Genomic DNA, 25,542 nt, shown 5'->3' with positions numbered 1-25,542 from the left:
TTTTTGCATATGAAACCGGAGGAGTTGTACTTACATCTTATGCCATCAGCTTGTCCTAGGTCACGGTTTCCTTCCACATATAGCTTTGCAAAAACTGCATAAAAAGCACTTGCAGCAACAAAAACATAATATTCCAGAAACACGCTTTGCCGATCCAATCAGCTGTTCGTAACACTTCCTACGTTGGAATATAGGTCAGCGCGAACTATCGCATGTCCGCCATTACCTGCCCGAAACCAGAAGTGACGTCATTTTCGCAGAAAATGTAATTTTTTACCTTCAGGGCCTTATAAGCCTATGCTGGTGTTTTTAAAAGTTATGTTTGACTTTATGCTTTTCTGTATCGTTTCTGGGATGCTTAGAACTAAAATTACACTGTTGGAAATAGTTTATTTTGATGCAGATGCTGTTTCTTTGCAGCAAGTTGGGAAAAGAAAATCTATAGCCAGCCGAAGATACAGCAGTCTTTCACACAAGGCCCTTATGAGAAAACGTCCCAGCACCATAAACAAATCACAGGAGCCATCTCGCATTACATTTGTAAAGGCATGGCCCCTGTTTACGTAGTTGAGAAGGACAGCTTTCGTGACCTTGTCAAAGTCCTTCATCCGAGGTACGTAAGCACTTCAGTAAAGTCGAGTTGCCTCGCTTATATGACGCATGCCGGGCCAAAGTAGAGAAGGATGTTTGCAGTGTCGTGCATTATGCCTTGATGACTGACCTACGGACGAGCAGAGATACGCAGCCCTACATGAGCATAACCATTTCATTAACAAAGACTGCACCCTCTGCGCTCGCTGTTTACAGACTGCGTACTTTCCAGATGACCACAGGTCAGGTGGTATATCGTGATATATATCGTTATCGTGATATAAAATAATTCATATCATGATAAATATTTTTTCCATATCGCCCAGCACTACCTGTGACTACTCCCTTTTACCCATCCTGAACGAGTCTGTCCCTCTGTAGAGGCCAAAAGGGCCATGTCAGGCCTCAACTGTCTCCATGTTAACACCACATCACTAAGCCCTATGGGGAGAAGTTTAATGCATGGCTTCTGTGACAGATTTTCCGTACCTGTCACCTTCTGTCTCCCTTCCACTCCATTTTCTTCTCTTTCTCCACCTCCTCTCTTCTGTCCCGCTTCCTGCCCTCTCTGGTTCCCCCCGCGGAGGAGCGGAACCGACAGACAGCAGGCCTAATTGAGATGTGTGCAGTTGGGTCACTCTCCCATGGCTCTCCCCTCCCATCAAAACGAGAATTGAATTAGCCGGCCCGATGGCTCCATCAGCATGAGATGTAAAAGCTACTGGTTGGAGACAATCAGACATGGAAGTTCTAAATTGCAGGAGAGACTTTGAATTGGGGTAGACTGAGTGTGGCGATGAGCTATGGGAGGGAGACAGATGTTACAGTTAATGGGATTTTGGGTTCGGGGTTAGAAGAATATATTTTCTGACAGTCATCTTAAGTCATGTCTTTCTGATCGTGTTATTCAAAGTGACCCCGTATGTATTTTAACATGAGTTTAAATCTGAAGACATTGATAAAATAAAAAAACTGTACTCCTAACTACATTACTGGTTCAAGTTCCACTGTGTGTGAGGTAGAGGCACATCACAGACCTCCCCTTTCCCCAGGTTCAACTTTAAAATAATCTGTCATGTCAAAAAAAACCCTGGTGCATCTCTAAGTTTATGTGTTTTCCTGCTTCCTTCTTGTTCTCTGCAGTTAATCATGGGCTTGGGCACCCAGGGGGCAGAGAAGAAGAGCGCAGCATCCATCGCCTGCTTCCTGGCAGCTAATGGAGCAGACTTGACCATTCGTAACAAAAAGGGCCAGTCCCCTCTAGACCTGTGTCCGGACCCCAGCCTCTGCAAGGCTTTGGCCAAATGCCACAAAGAAAAGAGCAGGTAAATGTTCTCATCTGACATTTTGCCGAATTGGATGTGAAGATCGATGCCACTCATGACTAAACAGTGAATATGAAGCTGGAGCCAGGAGGTGCCGGGCCGAGCTCAGCATAAAAAAACAAGCGTGGACAATCTGCATAAAAGCTTAGGTGAAACGGTTTCACAGAACATTATGTGCCAGGCTGTTCCTTGGCTAGCTGCTTCATGGAGTCTCAGGAATTCAACACACAACCAACCTTAAAGCTGGAAAGTTAGCATGCTTATGATGCCTTTTCGTCCATCAACAAGATTACACAAAAATTACCAAACTGAATATCATGAGACTGAGCAGACGTGTGGAGCATAGGGGACAGGAAAAAAACTTGAAATTCTGGTGCTTTCATTGAGTTTTTTTAAAACCTCAGATGCAATCATTTTTTATAAACTGTGGAGAGAGGGGAAAAAAATCAAATGCATATTTAGCAAAAAGAATAAAGTATTTCCAATAGCACAATCAGAGTTCTAAGTATCCCAGGAACTTGTAATTAGAGAGGCACAGAGTCAGACATCTCCTTTCAATAGCACCCGAGGAGCTGTGATAGGCCTTGGAGGAGGGGAAAACACTACAATTCCCGGGAAGATGACATCAGTTGCTGAACATAAAAACATGTCAAAATACATGCTGACAACGTGATGACGTATATTCCAACGTAGGAAGTGCTGTGAACAGCTGATCATATCCGTAGCGCGTCTGTGTCTGGGCTATAATGTTTTTGTTGTTGTATGCGCTTTTTACATGATATCTGTAAACCCATTAGTGAAAGGAAGCAGCGGTCTGGGACACATTGAATGGCATTAATTCTAGGTATGCACTAAAGGGTTAAAGATATAAAGGAAGAGATAACATTTTGGTACAGTCATGTTCTATTTTGTTCTTTTGATTTCATTTCCTCATCTTTCGTTTTCTCCGGCCTCTCGCTTGTAATCGTTTCTCTCTCTCGCTCACACACTCTCTTCTGTTCCAGCGGCCAGGTGGGCACCCGCAGCCCGTCTCTGAACAGCAACATCGAGTCACTGGAGGAGTGTATGGTGTGTTCAGACATGAAGAGAGACACTCTTTTTGGGCCCTGCGGACACATCGCCACCTGCTCCCTCTGCTCGCCTCGTGTCAAGAAGTGTCTCATCTGCAAAGAACAAGTGCAGTCGAGAACTAAGGTATCAAGAAGCACAGCTGCTACTTGACACAGACAGGAGTGAGGATTATTTAATTTTTCTTGTGTTTGTCCGTCCACAGATCGAGGAGTGTGTAGTCTGCTCCGATAAAAAGGCAGCGGTGTTATTCCAGCCCTGTGGCCACATGTGCGCTTGTGAGAGTAAGTTAACTTCACCTTTCAGCATCATTTTGCCTCTTTTGGCTTCTGTGTGAGTATTAAAGAAAATATAGATTTTTTTTTCTTGCACTGATGATCTTCTTCATCTTTCCTCCAGACTGTGCCAGCCTCATGAAGAAGTGCGTACAGTGCCGGGCTGTGGTGGAACGCCGCACCCCCTTCGTACTTTGCTGTGGAGGGAAAGGTATGGAGGATGATGCCGCTGATGATGATGATGATGATGATGATGATGATGATGACCTTAGTGAGTGAATTTTCCACACGTTTCCTTTTAATCCACCCCCTTTCTTCAAAGATTTTTCTTTTTCTTTTCTCATTTCTTTACTTTTTCCAAATAATCTGCTTTACTTTTATCTTTTGCTTTGTTGCTGCTTAGCTTTTGCAGTTTGTTTATGTTTGCGTCATTATATCTCAAATCATCGTGGCCGTTCTGCTCGAGCATCCCTGAATCGCCTAAAAAGTTTATGGTCCAAAGTCTGGACATATATAATGATTGCTGGGAAATTTTTGCTACATATATCAAATACGTTTTAAGATATATTACAAATGAAAATCTCACCACCATTTCTTACCATAAAAATTATATATACAATAAAATGTGTAATTTGCATCAAGAAATGTTCAGAATTTTTCAGCATAAAATATGGCAAAAAAAGATTAAAGCTGTCCTACAAACTTCCATGTTTGTACACACTTTAAGAAAAATATTGATAGTACAGAAATAATACAATACAATGTACCTGCATGTCGTGTTAATGCAAAACCACACATGCAAAAAATTAAGAAAAGTGTTGTTGTCATTCAGTTTTCTTGCACGAGTCAGCAAATATGATGTACTGTACCACAAAAACAAACAAACGATCCAAAATCATCATCATATATATCCAGAATTCAATCAAGGCACATTAAGGCAAATCAGAGGTGGCTGAGCAGAAAAAGTTATAAATATGTTATGATTTGAGGTGGAATGATCATCACTGTCATGTTTTCTTTGTATTTTTTCATCCATAGAGACTCATTTAAAAAAAAATATATATATAAATAAAATTGTTACGCTTGCTTTCCAAACTGAATTTTACATCTAAATCTGTCATAATGTAATCATTAGAACCAATTGGCTCGCACCATTTGTAGTAGCCTCCACTTAGAGTTTAGCTCGAGTGGACGGCAGCCATGTCTGAAATCAGCACACAGATCTTCAGAGCAGAGAAGATTTCATTTCAAATCCCAATCTTTTAATGTAGAACCCTAGAAGCCATCTCCAGATTGACTTTTACTGAATAACGTAATAATGTCAGAGCACACAGATAACCTTATTAATGTTCCTTTGGCCTCCAAAAGTTTGACTAATCACATTCACATAGAATGGATGAACTCATTTGTAAGCGTATCGCAGAAATGACCTGCAGCTCCTCCTATGATGCATGCATATAATACCCACATGAATCCACATTATAAGATCTCCCCCATTTCTGAAAAGAAATATGGAGCAGTTATGAAACTGTGCGGTGTTTTCAAAAACATTTTTCCAGCTGCAAAAGAGCCAGTTTCGATTTATTTTACCTAAAATATTGTGATGACAAGATGCACAAGTTATTTTATTTTTGGTTGCATTCACGATTCATCTTTCTGTTCTGCGGTGCATATCACTAGTGATTTCTTCTGTTTTTGTTTTAATTTGAGTTTAACAGTGGCACTGTAGCAAGTACGCAACTTTCATGTTTATACACATACATCTTATTTTTTTTAATTTCTCCATTTGTCAGCAAGTCGTACTTACCAGACGTGCAAAAGTGAATGCAGACCCAAGCAGTGACACATACACTCATGCAAGGGGCAGCATTGAATGCTTTTATTTTCCCCCTTTCCCCAGTAACCCTGCTTGTTGCTTCCTGTTTTAAAAGCAAATCTAGTGTGCAAAATATACCTGGCACTTGAAGCATTTTGACGCCATTCTTCTTTAATTTGGTGCATGGGTTTCATGTTGTACCTCTAACCCAGGCAATAGTCACCTGTAAGCAAAAAAGGGGAAAAAACACGTGCGACTTTAAGCAACCAGTAGAAGAAACTCTGTTTCCCGTTCTTTCCCTGATCACTGTTTCCAACTTGCTAGTTTTGCTTCTCAGATTCTTTCTCTGAACCTCTCATAGAGGCTATAGTGAGTAGTCTTGGTCATCAGGCCAGCCGCTGAGCTGGTGAGGGCAGCTCCTGCTATAACAATGTGACTGGTTATTCCCAGCAGGGAGCTCTAACAGTATGGCAGGGGGATCCCAGGATCTTCTCCAGCCCAACAATCTGGCACTAAGTTGGTGTAAGTATACCTCCATGATCCCCTCCCTTAAGAGAGCCTTGTTTATAGAGAACCTCCTGCAAACCTACACCCCCCACCCGAAGGTGCTGCCCTGGCCCCTCTCCCCCTCCCCTTAACCCCCTTTCCTCCGTTTCTCTTTCAGTGTGATGATATATATACGTACGATGCACATCCCAGGAGTCACACTGGTGCTCGCCGTGTTCTGGCAGATGTTTGGACAGCGAGAATAAGTCTCAGGAGGGCATCAGTCCAGAAAATTTGTGTCGAGCACTTAAATAATCCGTTCAGGAAGTTTCACACACGTTTCATTATATACGAGCGAGCAAGCGAGCGCTGCATGATCATTTGTCCCGTGCCAGTTTATATTCCAGATAATTGCAAAGTGTGCTTTTCAGAAATCAAATGTAAAAGCAAGTTAGCGCGGACTGCCAGAGCCCGAGCTCGTTTGCCAACAGTAAACTTCAGCGCGCATGTGTTTGTGATCCTTCTCCATTTTCCAGAACCCATGTTTTAAAACGTACTCGAGCACCCGGCTCGTTTCAGAGCGGTAATGTTGTTGTGGCTGCACTCACTTTTATTGGCAATATAGTTTATAGTTTAAGAGGTCAAATCTGAGGTATTGCCACTGGTGCTAATCTTTTGGCTGATAAGTGCAGTTTGTTTTATTCTCACCATCTGTTTGCGTCTTTTTTTTTTTTTTTTTTTTAATGTCCAAACAGCCAGCGGAAACATCCCAGCCCTGCAGAAAGACAAGGCGAACACCAACGTCAACGCTGACGTGCAGAAGCTACAACAACAGCTCCAAGACATCAAGGAACAGGTAAGGTCACTAACCAGGTGTGGCTCGTGAACTAAAGCGGAAGAATAAAATGCAGTTGAACTGCAAAACAATAACCATTGCTGTAAAATTCTTTGGGATCAAATGCACGCCGGCACCATAAAGTTATTGTCCAGGGCTCGGCTCGGTAGTAATACTGACATGTTAAATGTGGAAAGGGTTTTACTACGACTGTTGCTTACTTGTGTGCAGACCATGTGTCCGGTGTGCCTGGACCGGCTGAAGAACATGATCTTCATGTGCGGCCACGGAACCTGCCAGCTGTGCGGGGATCGAATGAGCGAGTGTCCCATCTGCCGCAAGGCCATCGAACGCCGCATACTCCTCTACTAGACCCGCCGACGAACTCTCTTTGCTTCTCTTAAAGCCCACGCTGAACACGCTCGCCACGCGGCAACCACACCTGCTGCTGCTGCTGCCTCCATCCTCACAGCCACCCGCGTCAGCCAGGCACATCTAATTCTGTCCCACAAACGCTTTCTCAGTGGGTCGATTGCGTTCAGGTGGAATTCCTGTTACAAAACAAGGAAAATCGATGAATTGACTGAAGTTAATTGTGCTGTCCTGTCGCCGTCAGTGCAGCCAGAAAGAAAGACGCCTGTTTCAGAGACTTCATCCTTTTCCCTCCCACCCCCCATCTCCCTTTTTTGTGTTGTTTCCATTTATTCTCTCAACATTTCAAACAGTTGTCCCGTCTCGAGTCTGAAGTTCAGAATCAGAGTTTTGGATGTGATCACTTTGGGGGGTATCAGCTGAGTGAGAAGCGTGGAGGCGACGAAGGCGGCCTGTTACCGTTTGATATAAAGTTCTCATTCATCTGTTTGCAGTCCAGTGCCCACTGCAGCCAGATTTTATTGTATTTGTAAACCTTTTTTCAAGTGTATTTGTATTGGAAGCTCCTTCGTTTATCACGACAGTATGGCAGTATGGTTGCAGCTTTGGCTATTGCAACGCTCTGCTCACCGACTGTCCCTGCTCTTAAAAACCAAATGTTGGCAGTTTTTGCACTACAAAAAGCAGGGTTTAAATACTCCGGCCCCCACCCCACGCTGACTCCAGGGGGAACCCTTGGAGCTCAGTGACAAAACGCAGATATAGTAGTGTAACTGCCAGGTAGCGTGCTACACCCCGTACTTTGTTTACTGAGCTGAGTAACGACAGCAGTGTTGCAGCACCCTATCGGCTGCAGATTTAAGAACTGCCGTGTAGGGATTCAAGACAAACACAACTCTTTTGACTTCTGTCCACTGACACCCCCCCACCTCTCTTGTTGTAATTGTTTGTTCCACACACAAACTCACATGAGGCAAACATTTCTGTAACAGGAGAATCTTGTCGCAAGTTAGTGTTAAAGTGTTTTGAGACTTGTTGGTATTGTCTAACAAACAAAAAATATATGTATATATAAATATATACAGTTTACTGAATTGCTAATTTATCGGTGATGACATCGTGCCATTTGCTTCCAAAAAACAAAACAAAACTTGTGAACGAACGTTGGGGGGGTAAGGTGCTCTTTGTGTTACTATTTTTTTAATTTAAGCGTATTTCCTTTTCTCAAAGTCTACCTAGTACAATCTATTACAACACTAAGATGAAAATATAGAGTAAATTATTTTGTATCGCTGCCCAAACAATAGGACTTGTAGGTGTCACTGCCTTCCTACGATGTAGCCTCAAAGTCTCTCAAACATTCTGCTCCAATCTTTGTGTTTTCCCCCATTTTTTTGACAGTAGCTTTCTAGAAATCATCAGTAGAAGCTTTTTATTTTTTTGTGGCAGTTTTAAGGCAAACCTGTTCGTTTGCAAAACAAAACAAAAAAAAAACTTTTTTGACATAAAGTGTCTGTTTTTTGTGTTGTTATTTGAGAGGAAAGATAAACTTGCCTTACCTCTTTTAAAAAGCAGTTGCCCGTGCGGCGACTCAGCAAAGCGACTAACTAACTGCTTGGGAATTTGCAACCACGTGCAAGCTAAATTTTTTTGCCTTTTAAGCAACTTTAGTACAGTTTTGTTTCTTTCCTGGTCACGACTCTATAAGCTAGAAGCACTAATACGCTTTATGGTAGTATTTTTTGTTATGGTTGTGTTTGAACAAAAAGCCCATTTGTTCTTTATTTTCAGTACCTGTAACTGTCCTTGTTAGACCTGTAGACGGTAGTATTTTCTTTGGCATGAATGTTTGACATATGCAGTACGACCTGTGTCAATAAAAGAAAACGTTCAGTCTGTATTGCGAATAAGTGCTTTTAAAAAAAAACAACAACAAAAACAACCATATAGCTGAAATAAAGGCCTCCGTGAACCAAGAGACATTAAAGTCTCTGTTTGTTTTTAGATTCTCCTGAAATTTTAATGAGCTTTTCTTATGTTTGTTTTTGTTTTAAAGTTGAGCTCACATGTTAGGGTCCTATAGGCGAGAAAATTAGCATTTTGTTGCTTTTCTCCTGCTGTGCAGTGTCTGCCCTCGCAGAGGAGACGGGTGGCCCAGAAGGGAGGCGAGAGGTAATTGAAAATGCTAACACCTCATAATGACTCAGCACCAGCGTGTGATAAGTCAGCTATGCTAATCAGAAAGAGACAGAAAAGCGCAAGAGTGGGGTGCGGCGCGGTGGGTTTAGGGAGTTTAGAGTGATGCATCTTCTCCGCTGAGCAGTGCGACAGCAGGGCATCTCCTGAGCAGTGAGAAATTATGACCAAAGGCCACTTATGTTCTAGCTCATTGACTAGTCCATTCATAACCTGGACGTCTTTGAGCTTGTCTCACATGCAGCAGCAGTATACAGCTGCTCAGAGCGAGACATCCATCATGCTGTCACCCTCTCACTCAGTGAACACTGTACAGGAGGCTCTGACAACTTTTTCATACCATCTTGGACTTTTTGCACGAGGCCCTTACAGATGCTGTAAAGTCTCCTGGCAAGTCTGTGATGCTTGGTTATTTATATGCAAGCACTAGTCTTTAAAACAGTAGAAGACCATATGGTTGACCAGCTACATTGTTATACAGAGTCGCTAGCCTAAATCTAATTTAAACTACGTGTCAGTGGGATAAAAGCGACATACTTTCTTTTATGGATGGATAAAAGTGGTGTGGTTGACACAAATCTGTGGAGGCTTGTTTCCACCACTGGGAGTGGATATCTATGAGTCAAAATTTTTACCTACTAACTCAAACTTCTGATAAAATAACTTCAGTGGCGGGAATGTGCTTCCATAAAGTCGTTTCTGGTTAAAAAGGCTAAAGCTGGAAATTTCCTAGCAGTAGCAGGTCATAGGCTTGACTACCAGTACACATTTACACACACACAGAGGGCAACAAGTTACTTATTTTTCTGAGACTAGTAAGAAACTGAACTGTTTGACTGATCTCAGCCTCATCTGGGGTCAGCTGTGAAGCCGTACCTTATTGCCCAACGATGTTGCAGACATCATTGCTTCTCTGGAAATGTCTTTCACAAGAGTGACTTTGGTTTGGGATATTCAACCATGACATGTGAGTGTAATGTTCGCCTCATAAAGCCATAAATCATTTGAATACCATTACAAAACTGGCTGGTGGAGCCAGACTACTCTGTGTATATCACTCTTGACTGACTGCAGACCCCGCTGCCATGCTGACTGACAGTCGGGGTGCCGGAGACGCTGCTATCTCTCGCCTTGCCGCTGCCTGATCCTGGGGAGCATCCCTGACCACCTCACCCACCAGTTTCAGCTGCTTGAAGACTCCAGTGTTTGCTGACGAGGCTGCGGGGGCCTGTTACTCCCACACCGGGGGGTCAGCTAATCCACTCGCTGCCCCGCGGAGTGTGAGTGATGGTGGCCCAGCACGGGCAGGCTTGAGTGAGCAGCAGATAGATATGAAACAAACCCCCGGAGAGCGGACCGGGGCGACCACGATCAGGAAAATGTCTGCTACCCCGCTTCGAGCCTCTGCTGTGATCACTGAGAAGGGTCAGTGACATCCATCTGTCGGAGGACTGAGCGTGCCGCAGGGGGGAGGAAGGTGTATGGCTCCCCACCCCCTCAGGCTTCGCCCTTGGCACTGGCTCTGAAGTTATGACCCGACAGACAGAAATAAATGCACTCCACACACATCTAACGTGGAGTGAAGTTCCTCACAGGGCTTGCACATGCAGAGCTCAGAGCACATCACAAGGTGGCAGTACACCCAGCGACTAAACACTACTGGTCTCTGCTGTCATGAAGGGCCTTGTATTTGTGGACAGCAACACAGTCTGTTTTGGTTTTAGACACCATTTTTCCTCATCCTGCCGCTCCAAAACGACCGCACCAGTTTAAATTTACGACTGCATGCAGAACATGACGAGCTGTGATCCCACGGGTCCTCTGCTAACTGAGCAAAAACGTACCCCTGGACCCAGAGGTAACACGCAATGAAAACAAGTTTACTTATTGCACATGAAATGCATTTTTTCTGAGTTATCTGTATCGACTGGTGAGTTTTGTTTAGTTTTTTTTTAAAAAGAAGGTAAACTTGGTGTGGGTTTAGACCTCGAGCCATTTCTTAGTGTAAACAGCATTGGAGAACTTCAGACTTCAAAAGCTTAACGTTTTCTGAGCTTCAGAAATCAATTGCTCCATGACTCCAGTCGGGCCACACAGAAAGACGGTGAAAATGCTTTCATACATCTTGCTGTGGCCCGGTTGGGCTTTTCCTGCCATGTTGGAAGCATTGATCTCTGACTGTCTGAAGGTCCTCTCTCTCTCTTTCTCTCTCATGTCATGCAGTTCAGAAGTCTGGCTGAATTTATTGTCTCAGTTTATGGTCGGGCTGAGCAAAGTGCAATCTGGTTGTCTGGACAAACTCTTCGAGGACCAGAGAAGAAGGGAGGGACGTGACAAAGGGGGCCTGGATTTGTACATTGCTGCATTTTGGGATCACTTTTTTTTTTTTTTTGTAAACGAATTTAACACAGTAAATTGTTGACAGACATGAGCAGTTTTATTTTTAACCACTGGCACAATAAAGATAAAATGTCTTCATGTTTGTCAGTTTATAGTTGTTTTTTAAAGAAATTAATTAAAGTCATTCGAATGGCGCAATATGATACAATCCTTCACGTGTTTTCATGTGTTTATATGGTGACGGTGGTGGTGGGGGGTGTACCTGCAAGCTCCACCTTAGACAGTAAAGCCATAAACTCAGTTATCCTCTACCTCAGATCCTTCTTCAAAACATATAGGCCCCCGACTTGCTGATTGCTTTATTGATATCGATCTGGGCAAAGTGTCGAACCACTTGTTCATCTCGGTCAGAAGTGGTTAATCGGTATTTATCCAATGGGAGGAGATGGGGGAGGTCGACACAAACAACGTCTGAATGAAACCGAGTCCTGTAGGTATAAGGGCATAAGGGAGCAGGAGGCTCAGTGCCAGTTTATCAGGTACTCTGTATTAACGCAGAAGACCTGAAACACGTGTCCACAGTGAGCCGTCACAAATACATCCATAAAAATAACCAGGCGAGCTTTAAAACGCCAATCATTAATCCATGCAGTGGACTGCACAGACATGTAGTTTACTGAAAATGTCAAATGTCTATGACAGAACATGGAAAATAGTAAATGTAGTGAAAAAAATGCAACAATCTATAGAAATCTCATCATAAAACGACTGCTGTCAGGACATAATCACTTAAGAAATGAAGCTTTACGACCCTTTTAAGCAACACAAGTCAATACAAGTGAGCTCAATATAATCCAGTATACTAAAAATGAAATGACATACAGCCGTAATAGCAGTCGCTGTAAATGATAACAGTAGATTACAGGGAACAAGTCAATAGTAGCTTTTCATTTAAATGTTATTGGGCTCTCCAATTTGCTTCCCTCTGTCTTTCACACCTTTCCTTTCTTAACCTTGGACTGTAAGTAATCATGAGCAACTGTATTCAAATGGTTTGCCGCCGAGGGATTATTCATGCCCATTCCTAATCTTAATTTGATGTAACATTAGAGAATTTGCCTATACTAGCACAAGTGTGGAAAAGTATGCTGCTATATCACATCCTTATGTGAATTAATTACAGTTTATTAGGCGTGGAGGTGCTGCACATTCACAGCTGCAAGCTGAGCACTCAGAACGACATAAATACTCATTAATGGCAGTTGACATTGCATCAGCTGCAAATGCTTTGTCCAGGCGTTGCATATCATCGCAGTAACATTTGATGCCTTGCTAGCTGAAAAATATTAATGCGAGGCTTTAAACTCTGTAAAAATTTAGCAAACGTCCTGCGGCTTTTGACCTATTGGTCGTAGCCCACTCTTGTGCCGTCCTTATCATCGCAGCACGATTGGAAACTGGAGCCGTCGAGCCACATTTACAGTGCAAATGTTATCGTTCCAGTGACACTTTAAACAGTCTTTATCAATATATAGTCATTCAAGGTTTATGAGCTTTGATAAAATGCCACTAGCGAGCAGGGTCATTACGCTGTGTAGCTACAAGGTGTCATTTCAGATTACAATTATTATTATTTTTTTCTGCAGAACATCTGGAACGAGCTGATGCTCAAGAGTTTAAGATAAATACTCGGTGGGTCTAGAGAGCAAAAGATATTGATTTCCCCCCCTCAGGAAGAGCAGCGTGAGGGCAAACTACGGTGTGAGTTTGGCAGAACCTTATCGGCCTATTATCTTTAAAACAGTGGGTTATCATAATTGCTTACTTAATAATTCTATAAAGCCGTGGCGCTGCAACCTTTGCCTGGGCAGTAAACTGTCAAGTGCTCAGATTGAAAAGATTCATGATGAGGTTAGAAAAGCTGCAAAGATTAACAGGCCTAGAATTTCAAATCAAGTAAAAATGGGTCAAAGTACATCCAGAATTTGTGATTACATTGATTTACTAAGGCACACGCACGGCTAAACCTTTCAAAGAGGCATTATGTTCACATTTTAAGCTACTTCAATTAATCATTAAACACTACAAGTATCAAATCAGGGCAGCTAGTAACCAGCTCCAACACTGTGGGTGTCTTTAGATGTGATTAGTTTCATGGCATTACAAGCGCGCTGAACAATGGGGTAGCCGTACTTCATCAACAAGCGCAGATCTCAACACACTGTGAACCCTCAGCTAAGCAAACAAGGCGGCGTTGGTGTCGCTGTCCTCCGCACGCTGCCAGGTGAGGCTTGGGGATGGTGAGGTGAGGTGGGGGGGAGATCAGCATTCAAAGCCACAGTTTCTAATCATTGTAAAACCAGATAGAGACAACAAAGAAACTCCCCAGAAGCCAGACTTTACTGAATTCCCCCAACTAATGCCTCTTTTTTTTCTTTCTTACGTTCTCTTTTCATTACTGGAAAACAGGGGCTTCTATTGAGACAGCAAATGCTACAATGTACATCTGACAGGTGCTCGCTTCTGCCGAGCAGGCAGTAACCTTGGAGGGAGTAGACAGGAATGTAGCAGCCCTATCTGAGCTCAGAGGGAAATGCTGACTGCAAAGACCTTTTTTTTTTTTTGTTGCTGTTCTGAGAGAAAAATCAATATTCCAGAGTCCATCACATGGCCAGGCAATTTGGTGCTTTTTTTCTCTCTCTCTCTCCAGGTGGCTTCCAACTATGTGAAACAAGCTCAGAGTGACCCCTGGAAAAATAGTTAATGGCTAACTTCTTTATCTTTGTTTTACAGCCAAGGGTTGTACCTCCAAATCAATACGTGATACACAAATATCTCAGGGCTCCGCGTTCTGGACGGGGAGCGATGACGAGGGCCTGAGAGTTAGCCAGCTTTACACCACCTGCCAGAGGAGAATGATCTGATGTGGAAGGCCAGAAGCTTCTGGTAGAGTCAGCGTGAAAAGCATGTGGTCAGACTGTGTTAGTCAGATTCAAACTATGCATTGCTGCTTTTAAATCGGTGTTAATACTGGTCTTTTAATGAAGGGAGATATCTGCAGCTTGAAGTTTTTCCCCATCAAACTGAATGTCGCGTCAGATAAAAAAAAAGCTCAGTTAAGAAACAGACGGTTGATTTTACACATTAGTTAAACTGGATTGGATGAAAAAATTAAGGGGAGAACAAAAGCTGTATCGCTTAATGGGCTTAAGAGGTGCTGGTAATCATCTCAGTCTTCTCCCATAATCCACTGCGGGAAAATCTTTCAAGAACGGATTTATTTTTTATGATTTGATAAATTGTTAAAGCCACGTTAAGGACATGAACTTCACAGATATAAACATTGTTCTGTGATATTTCAAGCCGCACTGGAATAAATATGATGAGTTGAGCTGTAAATGCGGCCCTCTGCCTCCAGTTTCTGTTAATATTTGTGTCTGTGTGCAGCCTGGGAATGCAACACATGGGCCTCGATAGCAGACCCCTGCTTTTCTTGTAGTGTTGCTGGTACTGACAGCTGGAACTAACGCAATTTTTTTACAGCAAAGGCCAACAAGCTTGAAATTTTCTCGCCTCTCTCAGTCTACGCTGGCCAAGATAGTTGATATCTGTCACCGTCTGGTCCTTCGTCCCTGCAGACCTTGCGGTAAATCAACAGAGTGGCTCCCAGATAGATAAAATGCCACATCAGAGTTTAAGAGGCCTAAAGCAGGATGCAGTTCCCAACCAGCGTCATGGTGAGGGAAAGGAGCATCCACTTAGGGAGGGCAGACAACCACCCCCGTCCTCCCCCTCCTCCTCTGATAGTAGCCGTAATCTCTGAGGTTGACCTGTCAGTCAAATCTTGGAGACAGATGACGTGAGGCCCCTGATAGGCTGTCTCCAAAGGAGGAGACACCAGCCGGCCGCGCTGGCCGACGGGACGGAGAGCAGGACTCAAGACGACGGACGGACGTATGGCGGGTCCGATGGGGGGGGGGGGTGGCACATGAGGAAAAGGTGGGTCAAAGAGGTGGTGTGGTGGAGGAATGCCGAAAGCAGGGAGCGGTGGGGGTCAGGGAGAAGGTCTCCTGATGAGCAGGGAGACGGCGCTTTGCTGGGGATCGTTGCATGGCTGACAAAGTTTACTTAACACCAAACCCCTGGGAGCACGGGTCACAGAGGGGGGGGGGGGGACCACATTCGCCTCCAGCTCAAAGGGTTAAGTTTTTGTCACAGGAAAAGGAGGACAGTGGAAAGGCCTCTGTGTTTGCTGATATAGTTTATAAGTAGTTATCAAATCCCTAAAGAGACCAACAGACTTACTTTTAAAATGATCACCTACCCTGCTATTTTTAAAAGTATAACACACATTTTTACTATTATTACTATAACAATTACATTTCACAGTTTTATTGCTTTGCCGAAATAATGAGGCTTTGTTGACACTTTAAGTTTCGCTTAACGACTCTTACCGTCATCTGTTTCATCCGAGTCGAAGAAGCTGTAACATCTGTCAGCCAAACACGTGATGCCAGTAACTACGAGCTTGTAGTAAAATGCTCGTATTTGTCTGAGCCAACACACTGCTCGTTATCAATATTGGATTTCCTGACATCACGCCGCATAACTGCAATGTGTTTCTGCAGCCGACTTTTGAATTCAGACGTCGGAGTTTCCCACAGTAAAGCGTGTTAATGAGGAAGTGCTTTTATTTCAGCTGTTACAGACCTTACAGTGGGCTAAATCCTAACTCTGATGGCTGCGATGTTTCCTGTGCTTTGGAAAATACACAAACAACCCTATTGTTATTTTATTATAACACTGCAGTTTCCCATCAGTGTCACCATCTTTGCCCCGCTTTAGGTACACATAAGGTAGGTTAATGCATATGCCCCATTTTCCCACAAGGGTTTTGCACTTTCACAGAGATGTACTGTCACTGGGCAACTGACAAAGGCTATCAGTATTACTTCAATGTCAACAAATCCAAAGTAATCCTGAATGAGTAGTGATAGTCATTTGTTTAATGTAAAGATGTTATCAATTTTTACAAGCTTGTAGTGTTGGCTAACTTCTCCCATGTTCTTTAATAATCAGAGTCTTCACCTCAGCACCCGACTGAGGAGAGAAAGCAAGCAAGTCTTCCCTTGATCGCAGCTACTGCCCATGACTCCCATTAGATTACAGAGGAGATTTATCGAACTGGCTTCCGGTTTTTTAGATAGGATAGTGACAACACTTATCTCCAGATATTCCCTTATCAAAAAACAATTTAGAGAGAGAGACAGACATTAGCTCAGATTTTTTTACATTGCAGAGTGCTCCAGCTTAGCCTTCTCGGTACAAGGGTCTGTTTGCACTGTGCACACAAACCTCCATCTGCCCGGATAGAGAGGCATTAGCATTGCCTTAGTGCTCTCTTGATGTCACTGCCATTACGTTTGCATCAAGCTCTTGGACTTTGATTCTTGGTTAATTCTGCCTGGATGGGGAACCTCCAATCATAACAGAAGAGAATTGGTTGCACTGGTTTGCATTTAATTTCATGCAGCGGTGTTGACTGACCGTGCGGCTTTAGTAGATGGTGAGAGAGGTCACCAAGAGGTTATCCTGATCTGGGCTTGATTTTAACCGTGTATTTATCAAGAACCCAGGGAGGCATGTTTCTGTGTGCTTGTGTTCCTGCCAGTGCATGCTTGCACCTCTGCGCAGAGAGAAAGAGAGACGTTGTAAGGCAGGAGTTACTTTTTGAAGCAGCTACAAGATTTTGACAAAGGTATTTGTCAAAGATGTGTGTGTGTGTGTGTGTGTGTGTGTGTGTGTGTGTGTGTAAAGCCAGAAGGCCATCTGGGGGAGTCAGTAGGCAGAAAGCATACACTGCTGTGCTTATGACCCTGGAAGGGTGTCAAGAAAAGAGACAGAAGAGAGAAAAACACAAACTTGGCAATAAAGTCCCACAGAGCACGCCTGTTTTTATGAAGCTAATAACAACGTTTGATTTACAATTATTAGCCAAGAATCTGCTACCTTTTTTTTTTTTTTTTTTTGACAAACATCTGTTGGCATGCTAGATGAGCCAGTTCGTGAAAAGCTCATGTGCCCAACAAGCATTCTCACTATTTGTTCTTTCCATGGATTACGCCTGTAAAATAGGCTGCAGGTGTTTGGGCCTTGGAGCACAGTGTCTAGGGGCCACGTTAACTATTAACACAGCCATATAACACTGTTACTGATTACCACCTCTCGCTCCTGAGACTCCCACTGACCTGAGTCACAGGTAGGAATCCCACATAGGTGTGGATTTGCTCTCATGGTGTGGATCACCTACCAGAACCACCACATGTGGTGTTGGAAAGCGGCCTCCCTCCTTTTCATAATTCTGTTTTCTTCTTCTTGTTCATTGTCCTTCTTAGCTTCCTTCCCTCCCACACAGACATGCAGCTGAGTCACCTCCCTCGCTGGATCTTTTTCTGTGACCTTCATGGTGACCTTTATCCTCTCTGCCATAGAACGCCAAGACGTGAAGATGTCTGGTATAAGAAAAAAGTGGAACCATGTTTAGCATGTAGTGCTGGAGGTACTTTAATCTGGGGCAAAAGTCTAAGGTGTGGGGGACCACAATGAATGACTCACAGCATATGTACAGCAAGGCACGCTGCTGAAAGACGCTACATTACTTTGTCATTTTTTAAAGCTTAATCATATCTTATTCAGTAGTTGATGCCTTACCTAAGTTGAACCCCCTCCTATACTCCCACTCCCCACCAGGCCTAAGCAGTGATTATTTTATTTATTAGACAAAAGCTACAAATGTATCTAATTAGCCTAGTGTTCCTGGAAACATTTTTTACATACGAAAAATTCTAAAAACTAAACACAACAATAAAGATTTACAATATAATAAAAAAAAGAGTAGTAAACTAGACTATCTTTCAGCTGATATCTATCCATTTATGTCCACTAATCAAGATATGCTGAATCATTTATTGCATTCACTTATTTCTCTCCTGCTGGCATACATACAATCACAGGCCATTTTATTAGGTACACTTTGCTAGTACTGGGTTGGACCTGCTTTTGCCTTCAGAGCTGCCTTAATTCTTTGTGATATAGACTCAACAAGGTGCTGGAAACTTTCCTCAGTGATTTTGGTCCATATTGACATGCTGCTGCAGATTTGTCAGCTGCACATCTACTGAGAGCTGGTGACTGTGGAGGCCAGTTGAGTAGAGTGAACTCATTGATTTGAGCTTTGTGACCATTGCACATTGTCCTGCTGAAAGCAGCCATCAGAAGATTGGGATCATAAAGGGATGAACATGGTAAACAATGCTTATTTGCTACTAAGGGGTCCAAAGTGTGTAAATATCCACTACAATATTACACCACCACCAGTCTGCACTGAACCTTTGATACAAGAAAAAAAATTATCTATATTTCAAGGTTGTTTACACCAAATTGTAACCCTACTATGTGAATGTGTCAGCAGAAATCATACCAGTCATCAGACCTGGCAAAATTTTTCCAATCTTGTGCTGTAAGGTTTTGGTAATTCTCTTTAACAGTGTGGTCTTCTGCTGTTGTAACCCATCTGTTTTTCAGGCTTCTAAATGCTGTGTCTTCAGTTATGCACTTCTGCATAGGTTGCAAAGAGTGATTATTTGAGCTATGGGTGCCGTCCTCAAAGCAGTCTGACCGTTCCCTGATCTCTGGCATCAACAAGGCATTTTCACTCAGACAACTACTGCTTACTGGATATTTTCTCATTTGTAAACAATTCTCTGTAAACTCTAGAAAGGGTTGTGTGGGAAAATCCCAGGAGATCAGCAGTTTCTGAACTACAATCACTGTTTCAATGTTCAATGTTCAAAGGCACTTAAATCATTTTTTTCTTTATTCTGATGCTCAGTTTGAACTTCATCGGGTGGTCTTGACCATGTCTACGTGGCTAAATGCTTTGAGTTTTGCCGTGTGATTGACTGATTAGATATTTATGTTAGATTGAGCAGTAGCCAGTATGTGTATATATCACACAGTTAACAGTTTTATAGCAGATTTATCCAACTTCACCTCTTTTCAGTCCAACAATCTTTCAGGCAGAAACATAACAAATTGAATATTAAATGGTTTACACTTCTAACTACAACGGTCCCCAGAGTACACCTAAAAGCTTCCTTACTTCCTTTGACTCCCATACTGAGATGGCTATAGCGAAATAGTCTGAACAGCTAAAAAAAAAAACCCAAAACATTATTTACACCGTCTTCTAGTCAAATTCTTCTATGTTTTTGTTTTCTCCTAATTTATGCTTAGTGGTTAGTTAAACATTTATAATTACCCAGTTGATGGCCCCGTTTCCAAATAATAACCTCTTTAATAATAGAGCCGGCCTGTTTGAGAAGCAGCTGGTGGCTGAAAGCAACTTCCATCGAGCAATGAATCTCCGCTTCTGCTGGCATAAAATGATGAATGCTGTAAAGTATCTTTTGGTGATGTAACGACCTAAATACTTACAGACAAGCTTTTTAATACAATCAAAACCTTGCAAAAATCTGAACTGGAGCTATGTTGTCTCAGTCCTCTTACTGATAATAAATCAAAATTGCCTTTTTTATAGCTGCTGTATGCTAGGTTAGCATATATAGGGAACCCATGGATAGCTAACCGGCTAACGGCAGCGTTTAAAAAACACGTTTTTTCGCGCATTAGCTTGTGTTGTGGTTTTGTTGATAAACCAAGCGTTAAGCTTTTAGCCGGTGTGACAGAGTGGAAATCCTTGTCAGGGCAATTCTACAAGCGTCATGTCCAACAAGGGACAACTCTCCCCAGCAGAAATGTATGCGTTATTAGAGTAAGTACCTATCATACATACAATACTATGCAAAAGTCTTGAGTCACCCCTCACTTTGATAAGAAAATAAGGAATATGTGCACAAACAAACATGAAAATACAACGTTTAAAGTTAATATTTGATATGACCACCTTTATTCTTCAGCAAAGCCTTTAAGTGGTCTTCATGAAGATTTCTCCATGCTTCTTGAAGCACATCCAGAGCTCTTCTTTGGATCTTGGCTGCCTTTTGTTCTGTTCTGCATCAGTCCACCATAGTATTTTCATGCAACCTTTGAATAACACAAAGTTAGTATGCTTCAGTTTGTTTTGCAGAATATTTTACAATATGAAAAAAACCAAAACCCTGTAACTTCACACAAATGAACTGTTCAGAATGAGGACATTAAATGTAAGCTTTAACTTTCCAGTTTATCAGATGTGGCTGAGCAATCCTTACCTTTAAAATGATCTCCTTCCTCTCCTCCGTCTTTCTTTGCTTTTCACTTGCTGAAAAAACACTGCTCCCTTTATGCTCGCTCCTCTTCTGTTGCTAAACAGATGCTGAAACGTCCGGATGTCCCGCTGACATACCAAAAACTGTCTACCTAAAAATGAAAGTGTTATAAATGTGTCTGTCATTAATGATATAAAGTCATTTGGAAACAGAACAGTTCTCATACAAGGTAGAAGTTGCAATGAGTTTTTGACAAAGTGATTTCTTTACATCGTTTATTTATTTAGGTAAAAAGTTTTGCTGAAATTAAAAATGTCTCAGAAATCAATATAATATAATAGAATTGACATAAAAGACTTGATTTTGTTGTTTTTACACACACGCCTTTTGTACTTCCTGCTGACTGAGTGATGCATAGACCATATACATTAATGGGACTGTCTATGTGCTTCCTCCATTAAGGTCAGTTGGGTTTGATGTGTGATGCAACTTCCCTCAAATGCAAGAGCAGTCAGAAGTACTCAAGTACTTGCTTCGTTACCTCCCACCTCCGATGATAATAACCAAAAGACAAAACCTGGGCATCGTGTTCAGGTCATCTTTGCCGTTGTTCCACGCATTTTCTCACATTGCGTCATGTGGTCACACTGAAGATACCGTTGGTATCTGACAAGAGCTCCATCCTCGCCTTGATTCGCCGCTGTTATCACGTCGGGTTAATCGTGCTTCATGGATAATATCAGTCCAGGCCTCGGGCTGGAGCGACGTCTGCCTGGATGTAGCATCTTGAATCTACAAGGCTGCGTTCTAGCAGATCTGTAAACACTTGGCTTAGTGGAGCCTACGAGGCTAAGCTGCTGACCGGCGTCTATCAAAACAAAGCGCACACACACACTGGCCAGGGTTCGTCTTAATGTCAGTAAGAATAATGGCAGGGGTCAAACTGGAGGACAGCTCCTTTTTGAAGTTCAGAATCTGGTTTGTAAACAGAATCAAATTCTCTTTTCTCTATGCTCCCAAAGTAATGTACCAATGATTTAATAGCCACAGGTGTGCTATTCTGGAGTTTTTTATACATATATTTATATGTATATGTATTTAGGCTGCTGCCCCCGCGACCCGGCCTCGGATAAAGCGGATGAAGATGGATGGATGGATATTTATATTATGGTTATACAACTAAAGTGGTTATACAACTTTAGTTTTGATAACATTCTTGTGAAATAACTGGAGATGTGGACGTGACTTTGACACTGAAGGGAAGTCGGGCCAATCGAGAACTGAGCCAATGGTAATTCAGATCAGCCGTGTCTTTCTTAGTCTCTTTTGTTGGAGCACACAGTTCAAGTCACAATAAGCGACTTAACTGTACGTGCCGCAGATCGCCCTGATATGGCCCTTTTTGTGTCCAGTCCAACAGCCGACCCAGTGTTGGTCAGAGCTGAAGCTGAATGTGTTTGTTAGAAAGAGCAGAAGGGCCCCGTGCTAATTCACTTGTGCCTTTGCTTTTTCGACCAAGCTGCGAGTTTTTTCCGCCAACGGGGACGCAGACCAGCCTGAGATATTATACTCCCACCATGGGCAAACATGCAAACACAGCGAGCCACTGCTCCGCGTGGTACAGTACACACCGTTAGAGAGGGCACAAAGGAAGGTGCATGATTGGTGTGTTTGACGGCGATCTGATAAAACCATAATTGGAGCATGTAGAATGCATATGTTTTTCAGTCAAACAAAAGCCCTGGGCACGCCATAGAAACTGCCTCTCAATGTTTTCATTGTCTGGCAACTGACTCAAGTGAAGGAGAGGGCGACAGAAACCTTCAAGTCAGTCTGAGAGTGTGTTTAATGTGTGCGGAAGGGGAGCGGCGTGTACGTGCGTTTATCTGCATGTGTGTTTAAGTGTGAGAGGCCGAGACGAAGCGAGGCCGTACGGTCACAGAAGGACAAGCGCCGTGCAAAATCGGCTATGTCTGGTGGAGCTCTAGACCCTTTTGAGAGAAGCTTATCAGATCATAAAAGAGCTTATTTGTTCTACTTGCTGAAAAGCTGCAGACATTTTTTGCACACATTTTCTCCTGGAAAGGAGTGTATTTACAAAAAGGTCAGGGCCGATGTTCGACACTTCCTACTGGAGGGTTACTATGAGACATCGGTGGTAGTTCTTTGCGACATCCACGTGCCCAAATTACAAAATCGAAACTTTGATTTCGTCTTCCCACATCTGCAGATTTTTGAGTCAATGCTTTTTGTAGAGTTGTCTCTCAACCAATGACCACTGTAGGAAGTGGTTTTGGTGAAATTAAAAGACAGATTTCTGTACAGGATGGAAGGAGAGAACCCTCAAAAAGTTACAGGATAGACTTTAACTGATACTAAATGCGACCTTTTCTGTGGCCTGACCTGTCTAAATTGTATAGATGTATACACACAGTCATTCATTCATTTGATGAAATTGTGATGTAAAGAAGAGTATCTCAGTTTTCTTTCTTTGGCTCCATAGCGTCACAGTTGCTCCTTTTTGCACTTTTTCTGAAGCCATGTCTCATTTTAAACCTCAGGCATGACGTGTTTAACCCTATAAAGAATGGAAAAGGAAATAATTACCAAAAAAACCCCACCTTTTTTTAATGGAGTCTTCAAAAAAAAATCCCAACAAAACCCAGACATTATATGTTAATTGCCTATATGAGTTTAAATTTACATAATATTTGCTGCCACCAGCAGTTTTTGCAAAATCTCTTGTATCAAATATGATAAACTTGCCGTTAAAGGGTTAAAGCACAAGCGACCAAGACAAAGCCTTAAAAAATAGATTGCACAAGTTTGAGTAAGTTGCGGTGCTTGAAGTAAGATATGGGTTTCTTGCAAATGGCAATAAATAAATAAGGAAGGCTTGAGAAAATCTGGTGAGTCATTACTCTTTTATGGCTTTTTCACGCACTGGAGTCCCTTCTTATAGTCTAACACTCTCAAACACCTGGTCAACTTCTTAAAAACGTAAAGATTTTGTTGTTTTTGTTGAGTTTTAACACAAATATATATGACATAAATTCTGCAGGTTTTTCACTGATTTTAAGAATCTGTAACTAAGGCGCCATCAGAAGGAAGAGGTAATATGTCTTTTCATTAACTCTGAAATTTGTGCCATTTGATGTGTGAAGCAGAGATAGCATGTGTTCTAGTCAAGTGTCCCGCTAAGCCATACCAGAGAGAAGCAACATGCACAACACCGAGACCCAAAAACTTACAGATAAACTAATTCAGCCGTTAACAAAACCTGTGAAAGACTGTGCCCTCCTTCCTTCAATATCCCATCTGTCTCCCACTCGTGAGTTCAACAATTGGTGATTGTCTTATTTCCAGCACACACTCCTCTGCTATCTTTCTAACAAGCAGCTGAGATTTCGTAGACCTTGAAGCCTGAGTGGGATAGCAAGATCTCCCAGCTGCTACAATGCAGCGCCATGCCCGAGTATCCGATCCCTCCAAACTCCCTCAAGCCATCCTGCCACCTCCACCTCCTTGCTTCCAGGCTGCCTCTGCTTTGCTATCAGCGACGCTGCCTTGGCCAAGGCTGTTTTCTCTCAGGCTGGGGCTCCAAACAGCTGATTCAGGGAAAGTCAGAAAATGTACTGGAGACCTGACCTTCTCTCCTGAGACAAAACACACAGAGGGGGACTGGCTCCACAGGATGGAGACGCTAGCATGGAAACAATAACATAGCCTCAGAATCTACGCAAGAGATGAGGCTCTGTTTTCCAGAGACAGAGGTGCAGAGGCGTCTGTGAGCGAAGCTGCGTCCTCTTTCGTTCTTCTTTCACTGCAAGTTTTACAAACATTTGTAAACGAGCCGAATACTCGTCAGGCTGAATAATGGTATCAGTGAACATTTGTTAATTTTATCAACACTTAACAACATGGTAGCGCAGAAAAACAGCTTGTCTGACCCAAAGTGAACAAAACCTAATGCTAATGCTCAATACCTGGCATTTTGCATCTCGTTTGTTTAACATATACACAGAACCAGAATTTCTTAATAATCCCAACCCTCCAGTCTCTTGTCTTACCTAAGCTAATTGGCAACTAGCTGAATATTTGTACTGGACACGTTACACAATTAAACAGACTTCAATGATTTATTTTGATTTAAACCCTATATTAAAATAAAATAAAAAAGATTTTATATTATAATTATTATTCTAAACCAAAAACATCACATTTAAAATGTTTTTTAAAAGAAGGTTTTTTTGTAGAACTGTTATTATTTTAATAATAATATTACTGACATTAGTTACACTGAAAAGAATAAATCAGTCTGGCTTATTGAAAACAGATCAGTCACATTACATTTACCATAAAACTGCAAAGAAAATGGGACACAATATCATAAAAGCCTTAAAAGATTAATATAAAACTATGTTTTCTGTAAGAGAATGGAGGGTGCTGGAAATCACTGCATGAATACAAATAAAGCACAAAAAATAAATCTAATTTTTGATCGACTGAGGAGAAGTAGACAACTCGAAACAAATCGAAACGGGAGGATTTTTCTTTCTTTCTTTCTTTCTTTCTTTCTTTCTTTCTTTCTTTCTTTTTGTTGTTGATAGGCCCACATACTCTGGGCTAAATCATGACCATAAGGTATGTTATCAGCACAGAGCCGAATGTGTAATGGTATGTGGGTGTAGTAGCGGATGAAGGCATGAACCCAGTTAACCACATTTGGCACATTATCTGTGATAAAGCAGGCCTCAGACTCTTGAGTGGCTGAGCTTTTCTATGAAGCAGGAATGGAAAAATATTTACCTTTCTAAACTTCATTAACCGCACCTTTAATAAAAAGAAACATATTGACGTCATCTATTTTATAATGACTTTCTTTTTCTTTTAGTGAAACCGTTTCTCACTTTCAGATTTGAATGTTTTTGTGCTATTTTCAATTCAATAAAGGGTCTAAAGTCGAAAA

The 25,542-nt window shown here is 42.2% G+C and overlaps 1 protein-coding gene and 1 long non-coding RNA gene across 10 annotated transcripts in view; one reads left to right on the top strand and one right to left on the bottom strand.

Moving 5' to 3' along the window:
* Nucleotides 1-11,446, top strand: part of mib1 (MIB E3 ubiquitin protein ligase 1) — a 63,506-nt gene extending 52,060 nt beyond the window's left edge. For 2 of the 8 annotated variants that reach the window (XM_086272870.1, XM_086272868.1), the window contains 7 exons: nt 1,735-1,916; nt 2,921-3,110; nt 3,190-3,268; nt 3,384-3,530; nt 5,526-5,597; nt 6,317-6,417; nt 6,628-11,446. In XM_086272870.1, coding sequence (XP_086128996.1) covers nt 1,735-1,916; nt 2,921-3,110; nt 3,190-3,268; nt 3,384-3,530; nt 5,526-5,597; nt 6,317-6,417; nt 6,628-6,768 — 912 coding nt within the window. In that variant the 3' untranslated portion in view covers nt 6,769-11,446. The remainder of the gene's footprint in view (nt 1-1,734; nt 1,917-2,920; nt 3,111-3,189; nt 3,269-3,383; nt 3,531-5,525; nt 5,598-6,316; nt 6,418-6,627) is intronic. The other 6 variants (XR_015126190.1, XM_086272872.1, XM_086272871.1 and 3 more) reach the window with 6 other exon arrangements.
* The window catches only part of LOC147308274 (uncharacterized), a 40,111-nt gene extending 20,019 nt beyond the window's left edge, over nt 1-20,092 (bottom strand). The window contains exons 1-3 of one of the 2 annotated variants that reach the window (XR_015126191.1): nt 19,625-20,092; nt 17,615-17,816; nt 5,078-5,298 (exon numbers count right to left, since the gene is read on the bottom strand). This is a non-coding gene — a long non-coding RNA (uncharacterized LOC147308274). Of the gene's footprint in view, nt 1-5,077; nt 5,299-17,614; nt 17,817-19,624 lie in introns of those variants that run through there. The other variant, XR_015126192.1, reaches the window with a different exon arrangement.
* Between the last annotated feature and the right edge of the window lie 5,450 nt (nt 20,093-25,542).

This window comes from Aulonocara sp. 'chitande type north' Nkhata Bay, linkage group LG18, assembly GCF_057382095.1.
Source record: "Aulonocara sp. 'chitande type north' Nkhata Bay isolate Kocher_YH1m ecotype deep benthic linkage group LG18, A_spYH_male_GT1.1, whole genome shotgun sequence".
Taxonomy (NCBI): Eukaryota; Metazoa; Chordata; class Actinopteri; order Cichliformes; family Cichlidae; genus Aulonocara; species Aulonocara sp. 'chitande type north' Nkhata Bay.
Note: the sequence above shows the minus strand (reverse complement) of the source record. Positions and strands in the feature narration are given on the sequence as shown.